This window comes from Musca domestica, unplaced genomic scaffold (assembly GCF_030504385.1).
Source record: "Musca domestica strain aabys unplaced genomic scaffold, Musca_domestica.polishedcontigs.V.1.1 34, whole genome shotgun sequence".
Taxonomy (NCBI): domain Eukaryota; kingdom Metazoa; phylum Arthropoda; class Insecta; order Diptera; family Muscidae; genus Musca; species Musca domestica.
The window spans coordinates 9,596,259-9,610,354 of NW_026712313.1; the positions used below are offsets into that span (position 1 = coordinate 9,596,259).

General features: G+C 35.1%; 2 protein-coding genes across 2 annotated transcripts; both read right to left on the reverse strand.

Annotated features, from left to right (window-relative positions):
• Positions 1 to 2,133: 2,133 nt before the first annotated feature.
• On the reverse strand, positions 2,134 to 5,753 carry LOC101895613 (2-phosphoxylose phosphatase 1). Its single transcript, XM_011295685.3, has 4 exons — positions 5,301 to 5,753; positions 4,916 to 5,222; positions 4,717 to 4,854; positions 2,134 to 3,740 (listed from the first exon to the last, which is right to left on the reverse strand). Exons 1-4 carry the CDS (start codon positions 5,392 to 5,394, stop codon positions 2,486 to 2,488), a joined length of 1,794 nt encoding a protein of 597 aa, XP_011293987.1. The 5' UTR covers positions 5,395 to 5,753; the 3' UTR covers positions 2,134 to 2,485.
• Positions 5,754 to 9,788: 4,035 nt separating this feature from the next.
• On the reverse strand, positions 9,789 to 11,074 carry LOC101895788 (radial spoke head 1 homolog). Its single transcript, XM_005187007.3, has 3 exons — positions 10,923 to 11,074; positions 10,698 to 10,863; positions 9,789 to 10,624 (listed from the first exon to the last, which is right to left on the reverse strand). The coding sequence occupies exons 1-3, from the start codon at positions 10,995 to 10,997 to the stop codon at positions 9,840 to 9,842; spliced, it is 1,026 nt and encodes a 341-aa protein (XP_005187064.1). The 5' UTR covers positions 10,998 to 11,074; the 3' UTR covers positions 9,789 to 9,839.
• Positions 11,075 to 14,096: the final 3,022 nt, after the last annotated feature.

Here is a 14,096-nt window from a genome sequence, read left to right on the forward strand (position 1 = left end):
TTGAATAAAAATTCTTAAAAGAGTAATTGAAAAAATGTATTATTGAAAAAGTAAAGGTGGAAAGAGTCTTCAAAAATTAAACAACAAAAAAATTGCGTTGAGTTCGGCCGCTCCGTTCACCATTACTCTACACCAGCAATGAAACATTTAATTGGAAAATGTGGCTTGGATCTTTTAATTAACATTTCTATTCTTGTTATATAAAAAAATAAAGGGAAATTTTATAAAGTCATATAAACTTACATCTTCAGATCAATCCGTTAAACCAAGGCCAAATTGTACGGATTTTAGTACCATTTAAAAAATAAAAAAATCCACGCCTTGTTGATATTTTAAAAAATCCAAGCCTTGTTGGTCCTTTGAAAAATATAATTTTAAATAATACACGCCATATTGGTCCTTTGAAAAATATAATTTTAAATAATACACGCCATGTTGGTCCTTTGAAAAAAATATATTTATAAAATCCACGCCTTGTTGGTCCTTTGAAAAAAATATTTTTAAAAAATCCACGCCTTGTTGGTCCTTTAAAAAAATATTTTTAAAAAATCCACGCCTTGTTGGTCCTTTAAAAAAATATTTTTAAAAAATCCACGCCTTATTGGCCCTTTGAAAAAAACATTTTTAAAAAATTCAAGCCTTGTTGGCCATTTGAAAAATAAATTAAAAATGCAAGCCTTGTTGGTCCTTAAAAAAAATATTTTTAAAAAATCCACGCCTTGTTGGACCTTGGAAAAAAATATTTTTAAAAAATCCACGCCTTGTTGGTCCTTGGAAAAAAATATTTTTAAAAAATCCACGCCTTGTTGGTCCTTGGAAAAAAATATTTTTAAAAAATCCACGCCGTGTTGGTCCTTTGAAAAAAAAATATTTTTAAAAAATTCTTTGGAAAAACATTTTTAAAAAATCCAATCCGTGTTGGTCCTTTGGAAAAAATATTTTTAAAAATTCTTTGGAAAAACATTTTTAAAAAATCCAATCCGTGTTGGTCCTTTGAAAAAAATATTTTTAAAAATTCTTTGGAAAAACATTTTTAAAAAATCCAATCCTTGTTGGTCCTTAAAAAAATCCACGCCGTATTGGTCCTTTGAAAAAATATTTTTAAAAAATCCAATCATTTGAAAAAATATTTTTAAAAAATTCACGCCTTGTTAGTAATTTGAAAAATATTTTTAAAAAATCCAGTCATTTGAAAAATATATTTAAAAATCCAGTCATTTGAAAAAATATTTTAAAAAAATCCACGCCATGTTGATTCTTTAAAAAAAATAAAATATATCCGCCTTTTGGGTCCTTTGAAAATTATTTTTAAAAAATTCGCGCCTTGTTGGTAATTTGAAAAATATTTTTAAAAAATCCAGTCATTTGAAAAAATATTTAAAAAAAAAATCCACGCCTTGTTGGTCCCTTGAAAAATATTTTTAAAAAATCCAGTCATTTGAAAAAATATTTTAAAAAAATCCACGCCTTGTTGGTCATTTAAAAAAATACTTTTAAAAAATACAGTCATTTAAAAAAATACTTTTAAAAAATCCATGCCTTGTTGGACATTTGAAAAATATTTTTAAAAAATCCACGTCATTTGAAAAAATATTTTAAAAAAATCCACGTCATTTAAAAAAATACTTTTAAAAAATCCAGTCATTTAAAAAAATACTTTTAAAAAATCCATGCCTTGTTGGACATTTGAAAAATAAATAAAAAATCCAAGCCTTGTTGGACCTTGGAAAAAAAATTTTAAAAAATCCACGCCTTGTTGGTCCTTGGAAAAAACATTTTTAAAAAATCCACGCCTTGTTGGTCCTTTGAAAAAACATTTTTAAAAAATCCACGCATTGTTGGTCCTTTGAAAAAATATTTTTAAAAAACCACCCCTTTTTGGTCTTTTGAAAAAATATTTTTAAAAATTCCTTTGAAAAAAGTATTTTTTTAAAAATCCACGCCTTGTTGGTCCTTTGACAAAAATATTTTTAAAAAATCCACGCCTTGTGGGTCGTTTGACAAAAATATTTTTAAAAAATTCACGCCTTGTTGGTGCTTTAAAAAATTAAACTTTAAAAAGTCCTTTATAAAAATAAATCTTCCGAATCACCCTGAAAAATATTTAAAAGTCCTCCTGAATTCAATTTTCGTTTTCATATGTATTTATTTATGTAAATATTATAGCTTAGATTATATCGTTCTTATCCTTAGGTGTTTTTCATGATATGTATTTTTGTTTTCGAGTGTAACATTTTCAGTTTTTTATAGACACTGATTTAGGTGATTTTTCATATATTGTGTTTTATATTTTATTTATTTCATTATTTACCTAAATTATCACAGTTTTTGATATGTATGTTGTTGTTTTTTTTGGGATTTCCTTTATAATCTATAATCTCTAGTTTTATTTTCGCAAGTGTTACTGATATGTTTCGGTTGCAGTTTTGTTGTTGTTGCTATAAATAAATAATTTTACTTAACCTCAAATTTTCTATCCTTAAATCTAAAACTCATTTGCTTTGGGCGTTGCTATGACACAGGCATCCTTAAAATTGGTGGCATTTAACGATCCGAAATAGTCTTCGTGCAAAAAACGAATTATATTTTCTATCGGGCATAGATCGGCTTTATTGCCACGACTGTCGCGGGTGACACGAAGACTTTTACCACCCTCGCAAAAGTCAATCTGCTGCGTGACGTCACGGCCATCATAGACCACCCGAAAATAATACTCCGTATGGGCTTCACTTTTGTACACCTCAAAGGCGAGGCGGGCAGCATAGGCGATGAATGTGCTATCAGTTTGTATCCCCAACGCTGCCGTCAGATATTGTAAGGTCCAATCGTGGCCAGAGTAGAGAACGAATTTGGTACGATCACCGGATATCATGCGCAACATGTAGCTTACGATATGGCGTACCATGCCGTAGGCTCTCAGCAAACCAATTCTTTTATAAAAGGCATGATGGACCTTCCTTGTCGATTGCCATTGGGAAAAGGACATCATGGTGGAGACATGGTCGGGTTCTATACAACCCTCACCAGGACTGGAGGTGGCTGGTATTTCTTCATTTATCAAATTTGAAGCCATATCTCCCAGAGCATCAGCTCCGCCTCCTCCACCGGTGTCACCAATCGATCCACCTCCCCCTCCGCCACCACCCATTAGACCATCATCCTGATCAATATTGATGACATCATTCATATCCATATCATTCGTCCTGGTACTGATAGCCGTGGTACGATCTGTGCCATTGCCACCACCTCTGCGACAAGGCCATGGTGCATCATGACACATGACCGTCAACATGGCATCCACCACTTCATTCGGATCATTTATCCCATTGGGAGTATGCTGCAATAGCTGATTACCCACCCAGTGCATGACATGCATAACCATGGGTTGCTTGTTCAAGCCCTTCTTCTGGGTCTTCAGCAGCTCCTTGCGTAAGGCGTCCGCCTTCTGGCACACACAATCGGTAAAACAAAAGGCAATGCTGTGGGATTCCTTGACATTGAGTGCCAGCCATTTGTCAGTTGGTAGGAAGGTATAAAGCAGGGCCAAGGCGGATTGAAAGGTTCGTCGTACTCGAGTGGTATAGACCACCACTTCATCGGAATTTAGTAGGGTTGAATACGGTGTTGAATTTGCCACATTCTTCCCGTAGCCATTGTTCGACTGTCGTATCCACAGTCCCAACGGGTGGGCATAGATTTGATGTAGTATCTCGCCAACATGCAGGAGCTGAGCTATGCCTCTGGAAGAGAAAACAGAAAAATTAATTTAAGGCATGGATTTGTTTGAAGGAGTGGATTTTTTAAAAACATTTCTTTTTTCAAGAATTAACAAAACGTGGATTTTTAAAAATATTTTTTTCAAAGGACCAACAAGGCGTGGAATTTTAAAAATATTTTTTTTCAAAGGACCAACTAGGAGTGTATTTTTAAAAATATTTTTTTCAATAGACCACCAAGGCGTGGATTTTTAAAAATATTTTTTTTTTCAAAGGAAAAACAAGGCTTGGATTTTTAAAAATATTTTTTTAAAGGACCAACTAGGCGTGGATTTTTAAAAATATTTTTTTTTTCAAAGGAAAAACAAGGCTGGGATTTTTAAAACTATTTTTTTAAAGGACCAACTAGGCGTGGATTTTTAAAAATATTTTTTTTCAAAGGACCAACTAAGCGTGGAGTTTTAAAAAAATTTTTTTCGAAGGACCAACTAGGTGTGGATTTTTAAAAATATTTTTTTCAAACAACCAAGAAGCGTGGATTTTTTAAAAATATTTTTTCAAACGACCAACAAAGCGTGGATTTTTTATAAATATTTTTTTAAAGGACCAATAAGGCCAATAAGGCGTGGATTTTTTATAAATATTTTTTTAAAGGACCAATAAGGCCAATAAGGCGTGGATTTTTTATAAATATTTTTTTAAAGGACCAATAAGGCGTGGATTTTTTATAAATATTTTTTTAAAGGACCAATAAGGCGTGGATTTTTTATAAATATTTTTTTAAAGGACCAATAAGACCAATAAGGCGTGAATTTTTTAATTCATTCATTTTTCAAAGGACAAACAAGACTGAGTTTTAAGGAAAATATTTTTAAGGAATATTTGAAAAAAGTCAAAGAATATTTTTTTTTTTTGTAAAAATTAAGAGCTTTTAAAAAAAATTATATTAACGACCAACGTTGCAATTCCTATTCCATATTGCTGACTCTTACATACTTACTTATATGTCAATTGTCCCAAAAGACAGTCCCTCTCCGCCAGTGGTAGTAGTGGAAAACCATGAAATGGTCCAACCTTATTCCAATACATGTGATTCGATCCCGATATTGATGTGGTGTTATATAAAAAACTTCGATATCTGAAATAGAAACATAAATTAATCCAATCTCTATTCTCAAATTTTCCATTCCAACACTCACTTATTAACCAAATTATCCCCGGTTATGCCACAATCCAAATGTGGTACACTACGCAAATGAGACATTGGACCACGGTCGCCATGACGTATTATCATGAGGACACCCTGCAATTTCCAACCATCCAAAATGCCACCATCATCCAGACGCTGAATCTGTGACAATGGCGTGCAGCGGGTCTTGTATTTGGCAAAATTATTCGGGTCCAATGCCGGAGTTGATGTCAACGAAGCTGAGCCATATAAATGTGAGTTACCATTTAAGATGTAACTCAAGGAGTTGGTGTTGCGACCGATATATTTGTACATTCCTGGAGAGAGAGAGAGAGAGAGAGAGAGAAAAATAATGGTTAAAATTGATTCAATGGCCAATAGAATTCCCGACTCACCTGCTATCAGTAGAAATATCCAAATGCTTAGTATCAAATAGCAGTACAGGGTCCGATGTTGGGTGGAAAATCGTATTAGCTCCTTCAACAACATTGTGTATCACCTGGCTATGGATTGTGGCGGGGAAAATTTAGTTTAGATTCGTTTCGTTTTTTTCTGGGGGGTCTTTTTCTGGAGTTTTTCTAAAAATGTTTTATTTTCGAGTTTTGTTTTCGACGAATGTGTGTGTATTATAGTAAACAGAAAAAAAATGATTGCTATGAAATGTCAGTTAGGTTGTCAAAATAAAACACATGTTTGACAGTTACGCGCATGGGGGGAGGAAGTTTTGGCGCGGTCATGCGTAGTAACGGTAAACACAGGTACAGCTGTTATTTACCGTTAGAGTAAAGTTACCTTTATTTATGTTGATACGGAACAGCTGATGCCAAACATACCTGTTGCATTTAAAGGCAGAGATAGATAGAGAGACATAAAGATATAGAGCATACATACAAAACCAATTTGACAATCCAAAATATGGCAACTTCCACTTTATGCCTAGTGATGATTTGTCATTGACATAACGTCATATAATAGCAAGTTCACAATATTTTACAGAGTATTTAAAAAAACTGTAAAGGAGTATTTAGAAAAAATCACAGGGACTGTTACAAACGTGGTAGCAAACGTAGATTTAACAAGGAAAACAGCAGCTACGTTCGAGGCGGCAAAACTCTTAATACCCTCCATGATTTGGAAGGAACTTGCAAACTATAAAAAAAATCGTTGGAAAATGCCGCTATAATTTTAAAAATTCCGAATATCAGGTGTTACAGTTATAAAACGTGGTCCTTTACAGCCAATTATCTACCAAAGAAGAAGATTGGGAACTTAAAATACCAAGTTTGAAATAATTCTGCGGACAAATTTAGCTAAAATCATCAAAATACTGAATAGTGGGAGGTATGTTATATGGAGGTTATACGAAAGCATGCCTCTGCACCGGAAATTTTCATCATTAGCGGTGTTACATAAGGGATGACAAATACCCTTAATATACCCCCCAAAAAAAGGACACTTAAGGTTTTTATTGTAAAATATTTTTTTAAGGACTTGGATTTAAAAAAAAAAAAACTTTTTTAAAGGATTTTTTATAGAACAAAGTGAATTAAAAAAAATTTCAAAGGACATTTAGGGCTTCTTTGAAAAAAAAAAATACAAGGACTATTAGGACCACAAACGTAAGATATATAAAAATCCGAACCGATGTCGATAAAATTTGACAGAACGATTGTCGAGGTGTATCTGATATCTGGTACCAAATATCATTCTATTGGAGTGCATATTACGAATGTGAGGGACTTAAATACCAAATCGGATAAAACATATACAGGGTGAGATAAAAAAACTGTAACAAAGTCAAACGCCATAATTTTTACATTTTTAAATTTTATTGAATGAATGCAAAAAATGTCGGAAATAGCATCAAATGTTAGAATAAGTTTAGATTTCTTCGAATTATGGCCTTCAAACGGACAATGAAACCGTGACACGCTGCCCGAATGTTGCTCTGCGGTATTTGGCCCATTCCCGAAAAAGCGCTTGCTTGAGGTAATCGACACTTTGGTATTTTTTAATGCCAACCTTTCCAAAAAAATCCAGACACAATAGTCCAACGGATTGGTATCCCAAGATTTTGGGGACCGTTGTGCACTGGAAATGAAGCGAGGAACCTCATTTTGTAACCATTCTTGGGTGGCGCGTGCTGAGTGCCAGGGAGCTGAGTCCTGTTGGAATGTCCAAGGTCTGCAGCCAGAATGTTTGCGTTCCCAAGGCTTTAATACACCCTCCAGAATATCTTCGCGATAATATTCGGCATTTATTTTGATGCCATGGTTGATTAATGCGAGCGGAGAGCGACGATCGGCTGTTATGGCGGCCCACACCATCACCATGGCCGGCGCTTGAGTTCTGAGTTCTGGTGGCAAATCGAAGGAGCATATCTTCAGCTGACCTCTTTGCAAGTAAACACGATCATTTGGTTTGTTTACAAACTGCTGGACAACGAATTTGTTCTCGTCCAAATTCGGAGAAAACCAAATTCGGCCGTTCACTACTTTCGGCCAAGCGAAGCAACCCTTTAGCTCTTTTGAGTCTATTTTCTTTCTGTAGCGGGGTAAGTTCTTGCACTTTTTGGAATTTCAATGGCTTTACCCCATTTTTCAATATTTGTACAATGGAATATTGCGATATGTTCAGCTCACGAGACATAGCCATTTTTCGGCCATTGCGACGCGGATTTCGATCAATTCGCTTCTTTTCTTTTCATTCCTGCTGATGTTGCTGTTTTCTTCCGTCCACTTCCTTGACGTCGGGCTACGCTACAAGTATCACGGTAACGAACGATGGTACGAGACACAAAAGATTTATTTACTTTTAAATGCTGGAGTGCTCTAACGATAACCACTTATGGTTTTCCAGCCAAATATAAAGAAACCACACTATCATGCTCGAATTCCATTACGAATAAGTTATTTTCTGGAAAATACTCACCAAAATGCTTTTGTACGCGTGTGAACAATATAATAAGGTGTCACTGGAATAATTTTAATAGCTTTCGGAAGAGTGCATAACAAATGGCAGCAGTCTGAAGTTGGTTGCAGTTTCTTCATCTCACCCTGTATATGGGAGCTATGGCTATCTGAACCGATTTTAATCAAATTTGATGCACTCATTTCTAGACTAAATCCGGTAGGATGTGCCAAAATTCAGGTCATTTGGACTGATTTTTTCCATTTGGTGCACAATTAACCAGAAATCGGTTGAAGATATATATGGGAGCTTTATCTAAATTTGAACCGATTCTTACCAATTTCAATAGGGTTCGTCCTTGGGCCAAACAAGTATTTGGAAAATTTCATCTCAATCGAATAATATATGTGACCTGCATTTTGTTCACAAAAATACATGGATAGACGGACTGACAGATTGACGTTCATAAATCGACTCAGAAAGTGATTCTATGAAGATCCTCAAAAGTAACTATAGTTCTATCTCGCTTTCTTCTGCATGTTACAAACAAATGCACAAAGACATAATACCCTTACCACACTATGTGGTGTAGGGTATAAAAAAGACATTTAAGATTTTTATTAGAAATTAATTTTTAAGGACTGTAGTAGCTAACAAATTGAATTAAAAACACTTTTTAATGATTTTATACAAAACAAACGTGGATTTAAAATAAAATATTTCGTCAAAGGACATTTAAGATTTTTTTTAAAAATATTTTTTTTTCAAGGACTTTAGGACCACAATAGTGACATTTTCAAATAAAAAATATGTTTTGCTTCTAAGGATTTTTTAAAAAAGAATTGTTTTCTAAGGACTTTTAAATATTTTTTAGGGCTACCAGCGGGGATTTTACTACAATTTTTTTCAAGGCATTTAAGGATTGCTTTTTTCAAGGACTGTTTACGCTGCTCCAACGACTTTAAAATTTATTTTAAGATTATTTTGTTTTAAGGATAGCTAACTCTAGCTTGGATTTTACTATATTTAAGACATTTAAGGATTGTTTTTTCCAATGACTGTTAGCGCTACAAACGTGATTGTTCAAAGGTATTTTATCATAGGACTTTTAAGGATTTTTCAAACCACTTTTATATTTGTCCAAACACTTTTTTGAATCCAAACACTTTTATGAGTATTTGTTTAAAGGACTCCCCATTTATTTCAAGGACTCCCCAAAAATGTGGATTTAGAGAATATTTGTCAAAAGAACCTTCACGAATATTTTTCCAAAGATTTTTTTCAAAGGACTTTTAAGAATATTTGAAGCATATTTTTTCAAGGATTGTCAGGCTATGGATTTTACAAAAATAAGCATTTTTTTCAGGGTCATTTGAGGATTTTTTTGGAGTTTTTTTTTAAGGACTGACAGCGCTATATACATTCGTGTATTTAAAATATATACTCTTTCAAAGGACTTTTAATGATTTTTAAAATTATGATTATTGTAAAAATACATATTTCCTGGAACCTATTAAAACCTGGATTTTTTAAACACTATTGCTCCTAGATCACTATTAAGGCGTGAAATGTTTAAACAATATTATTTTAATTCCGTATTAACGCGTTTTTTTTTTTTTTCTTAAAATAATTTTTTAGGGAATCTTTAAAGAATATTTTTCAAAAGAATTTTTTACAAGATTTTTCAAGAATATTTTTCCAAGGATTGTCAGGTATCCATTACCTTCATTCACAAAAAAAAATATTATTTTTTTTGGGCTGTTGAGCATTTTATGGAAAACAATTCTCAAGGACTAGCAGCACTACAAATTTATGAATGAATTTAAAAAAATATTTCTTCAAAGGACTTTCAAGGGTTTTTTCAATAATAATTATTGATTTTTAAACAATATTTTTTTCAGGTACCTATTAAGACTGGAAATTTTAAAAAAATATTTTTTCAATTCCCTATTGAGACTTGAATTTTTTAACGATTACATTGGTAAAACACAAAAATATATTTTTTCAAAATCTCTCCAAAAAAATCAATTACATTTCTCATTTGTAATTTCAATGGCGCAAGGATCTCTACCATGACGTAAGCAACTTTGGCTGGAAGAACACTCCACTTCACTGGTCGAACAGTCACATTCACATGACATACATTCCATTGGTGGTTGATCTTCTCCCTCTTCACCTTCACCTTGGCACACAGGTTCTTTTGTAACCGTTATTTCCGGTGGCATGCTTTCTATGGAGCATACAGATAAATCTGAATCGGATAAAGGTAATGGTACTGGTTCTTGAGGCAATAGGGCATAATCATAATTGCAAATTTCCTGGGCATGCCACAACGAAGGCTCTTGGGACCAGTTATTTTGTTTTTCAAAATCCTCTTCAAGATTTTGCTCTTCAGAATCCTCCATGTTGTTCTTAAATTTATCACCTCCGGGTGTCTGGAAATAACCCGTCAACAAATAACGATCATCAAAACTAAAGACGGCCGGTCCCTGGGGATATTTATTATCCCAAGTACCATGTAGGGTAGTGCATTTCTCATCATTGCCATAGGTTAATTGAAAGGGTCCCACACGCACCCCCTGGCGCCATGTGCCCTTGAAACGCAATGGACCACATGACGAACCCAGCGATGTTTGTGACATGGTATAAATGCCGATGCCATGTCTCAATCCCCGATACCAACTGCCACAATAGATATCACCATTTGCATAGCAATAACGACCTTTGCCATGTTTCATATTCTTGCGCCAGCATCCTTCATAATAACTACCATCAGGATAGATGAACAGACCTCGACCGGAACGATGACCTGAAAGCGCACACATACACAATATGTTTTTATTTGCCACAATAAATAAAATATCCAACACTTCGATACTCACCACAACGATATTGCCCATAATACCGTGAACCATCCAGAAAGACATACAATCCAATGCCATGACGTTTACCTTGACGATATTGACCATCGTATTGATCCCCATTGGGAAGAATGGCCCAACCCCGGCCATCTCGTTCTCCTTTTTTATTTCGACCACCAATGTAGAGCTAAAGGAGGGTGAAAGTTTTAAATATATATAAATATACTCTATCGGATTCATACATACCCCTATATTGATTTTAGTTTCCTCCTCTTCGGGTATTGTAAGTTCATCCTCGGATTCTTCGGATTTCAAACTCATTATCACGCTCACAATTCTAATTGAGAAATATTTTTTTTTTTAATTTTTTTCCAGTCGAATTGATATCCAATTCTTTGGTTACTATGTTGCCTTCTCTATTTGAGCTCCATTTCACACTTCATTTGATTCAGATATATCCAATCCTCACACCAGATTTTGTTTTATCAGAAATATTGGGATGTGAAGAGAACTGAATGCTTATTTCGGAATTTATGCTCGTTTTGGTTATTAAAAAGTTTGCAGCTTTTGTGGGGGAGGAACTGGTCCGATCCCTACCATCTTTATAACAGATCTTTTGTTGATAGAAATATTGAGATGTGCCAAGTCTGAACGGGATCGGATGTTAACTTCGCGATTTATGAGCTTCATGGGCCTCATTCAAAATGTTGACCCTTTGTGGGAGAGGTACCAAAAAGTGTGGACCGATACATTCCATTGGTTAATAAAAGTTTTGTGATGTGTGTAATTTAATGGCAATCTGACTCTTACATCACATTTTATAAGAGTTATAATTATTCAATTTTTTCCCTTTGTGGGGGAGGTACTTAGCACTGACAAAAATATTAGGATTTGCAAAATTGGAGCAAACCCGGATTACCTTTCCTCTTTCTGTGCAGTAAAATATTTTTTGAATGTTTCGATCTTTTGTGGGGGAGCTACCAGAAAGAGTGAACCGACATTGTTTATCTCCGGGCTCAATCTTAGTTAAGCAAACATATCCAAATGTACCAAGTTTGGATGATATCAGATACCCTCTTCTAGAGTTGTCGTGCGCACCAATCAACCAGACAGTCGGCACTGCCAGATTGAATTCAAATCCCCTGAAAAGGGACCAAGGGCCGTTATTTCGATTGTATAAAAAAGCAATAAAAAAACCTTAAAAATGTCTGAAATCAAAATGTAACTCCTAGCAAATATACAGGGTGAGATAAAAAACAGCAACAAAGTCAAACGCCATAACTTTTAATTTTTTTTTAATTTTATTGAATGAAATCAAAAAATGTCGGAAATAGCTTCAAATTCTAGAATAAGTTCAGATTTGTTCGAATTGGTCACCATTGGCAAGAATTATGGTCTTCAAACTGCCAATGAAACCGTCACACGCTGCCCGAATGTTGTTCTGCGGTATTTTGGACCATTCCCGGCGAAGCGCTTGCCTGAGGGGATCGACATTTTGGTATTTTTTAGTGCCAACCTTGCTTTCCAAAATACTCCAGACACAAAAGTCCAACGGATTGGTATCAGGAGATTTTGGAGGCCATTGTAAGCTGGAAATGAAGCGAGGAACCTCATTTTGCGCGTGCTGAGTGCGATGGTTCTGAGTCCTGTTAGAATGTTCAAGGTCTGCGGCCAAAATGTTTGCGTGCCCAAGGCTTTATTACACCCTCCAGAAAATTTTCGCGATAATATTCGGTATTTATTCTGATGCCACGGTCGATTAATACGAGCGGAGAGCAACCATCGGCTGTTATGGTGGCCCACACCATCACCATGGCCGGCGCTTGAGTTCTCTTGGCCAACCGAAGGTGTACATTTTCAGCCGACCTCTTTGGCAAGTACACACGATAATTTTGTTTGTTTAGAAACTGCTGGGCAACGAATGTTTTCTGTTCCGAGAAAACCAAACTCAGTTCAGCAGTTAACCACTTTCAGTCAAGCGAAGCAACTCTTTAGCTCTTTTGAGTCTATTTTCCTTCTGTTGCGGTGTAAATTCTTGCACTTTTTGGAATTTCAATGGCTTTACCCCGAGCTCATTTTTCAATATTTGCCGAATGGAATATTGCGATATGTTCAGCTCACGAGCCATTTTTCGGCCAGGCCACTGCGACGTGATTTTCGATAAAATTGCTTCTTTACTTTTCGAAATCACACTATCACTCTTGAATTTCATCACGAATAACTTTTTTTTGAACGCTTGTAAACAATATAATGAGCTGTCACTGGAATAATTTCAACAGCTGTCGGACGAGTGGCTTAGAAATGACAGGAATCTGAAGTTGGTTGCAGTTTTTTCATCTCACCCTAGAGTGCATATTACAGCTTTGGAGGACATTCAAGCTTATTCGGTCGAAGTAATTCTGTAGGAGGTATATCTGAACCGATTTCAATGGAAACGTCCGTCCCGAAATTCACTCCATTTGGGCTGATATTGGCCATTATTTGCAAAATAAACCAGAAATCGGATTAAGGATATATAGGAGCTATATCCAAATCTTAGCCGATCTCGATAAAACTTGGCAAAGGTATTTCCGAGCTCTATAAGATATCTGGTACCAAATATCATTGGTGTCGAATGTATATTACGAATGTGAGGGACTTAAACACCACATCGGATGAAACATATATATGGGAGCTATAGCTATATCTGAACCAGTTTTCACCAGCTTCGTGACTAAATTCGGTTGGATGTGCCAAAATTCAGGTCATTTGGACTGATATTGGCCATTTGGTGGACAATTAACCGGAAATCGGTTGAAGATCTATGGGAGCTGTACGTAAATCTAATCCGATTATCATTAATTTCAATAGGGTTCGTCCTTGGGCCAAACTAATATTGTTTGGAAAATTTCATCTCAATCGGAATATAAATGCGACCTGCATTTCTTTCACAAGAATACGTGGACAGATGGTCGGACTGACATGCATAAATCGACTCTGAAAGTGATTCTATGAAGATCCTCAAAAGTAACTATGGGTCTATATCGCGTCCTTCTCCATATTACATAAAAATGCGCAAAGACTAATACCCTTATAGCCTTAAATATAAAATCGGATGAGCCTTAATATAAAATCGGATGAGCCTATACACTGAGAGCAATAGGTACAAAATTGGCAGACATTTTCTATTCAGAACTAGATGGTATCATCCACAATTCAACCCAATTGGACCTACGTAGCATGGTTAATGCACCATATACATCAAATTAGAGAGAAATGTATATGGAGGTACATTTCGACAAAATTTGGTTAGAGTGCATCTGATGAAACATATATATGGGAGCTATATTTGCACTTTCAGGAAATTTCACATTTCGGGTAGTTTCGCGGACTGATCCTCAAAGATCTTCTAGAGTGGCTGGGGTAGGTTTGGCAGGGCAA

Excerpts from the sequence above, each read along its gene's own strand:
- LOC101895788 (XM_005187007.3), bottom strand. The coding sequence starts at position 10,997 with ATGAGTTTGAAATCCGAAGAATCCGAGGATGAACTTACAATACCCGAA. Across the intron at positions 10,864-10,922 it reads AAACTAAAATCAATATAGGG|CTCTACATTGGTGGTCGAAA; the intron begins GTATGTATGAAT and ends ACCCTCCTTTAG. Across the intron at positions 10,625-10,697 it reads TTATGGGCAATATCGTTGTG|GTCATCGTTCCGGTCGAGGT; the intron begins GTGAGTATCGAA and ends GTGCGCTTTCAG.
- LOC101895613 (XM_011295685.3), bottom strand. The coding sequence starts at position 5,394 with ATGTTGTTGAAGGAGCTAATACGATTTTCCACCCAACATCGGACCCTG. Across the intron at positions 5,223-5,300 it reads GATATTTCTACTGATAGCAG|GAATGTACAAATATATCGGT; the intron begins GTGAGTCGGGAA and ends CTCTCTCTCCAG. Across the intron at positions 3,741-4,716 it reads TTGGGACAATTGACATATAA|AGGCATAGCTCAGCTCCTGC; the intron begins GTAAGTATGTAA and ends TTTCTCTTCCAG.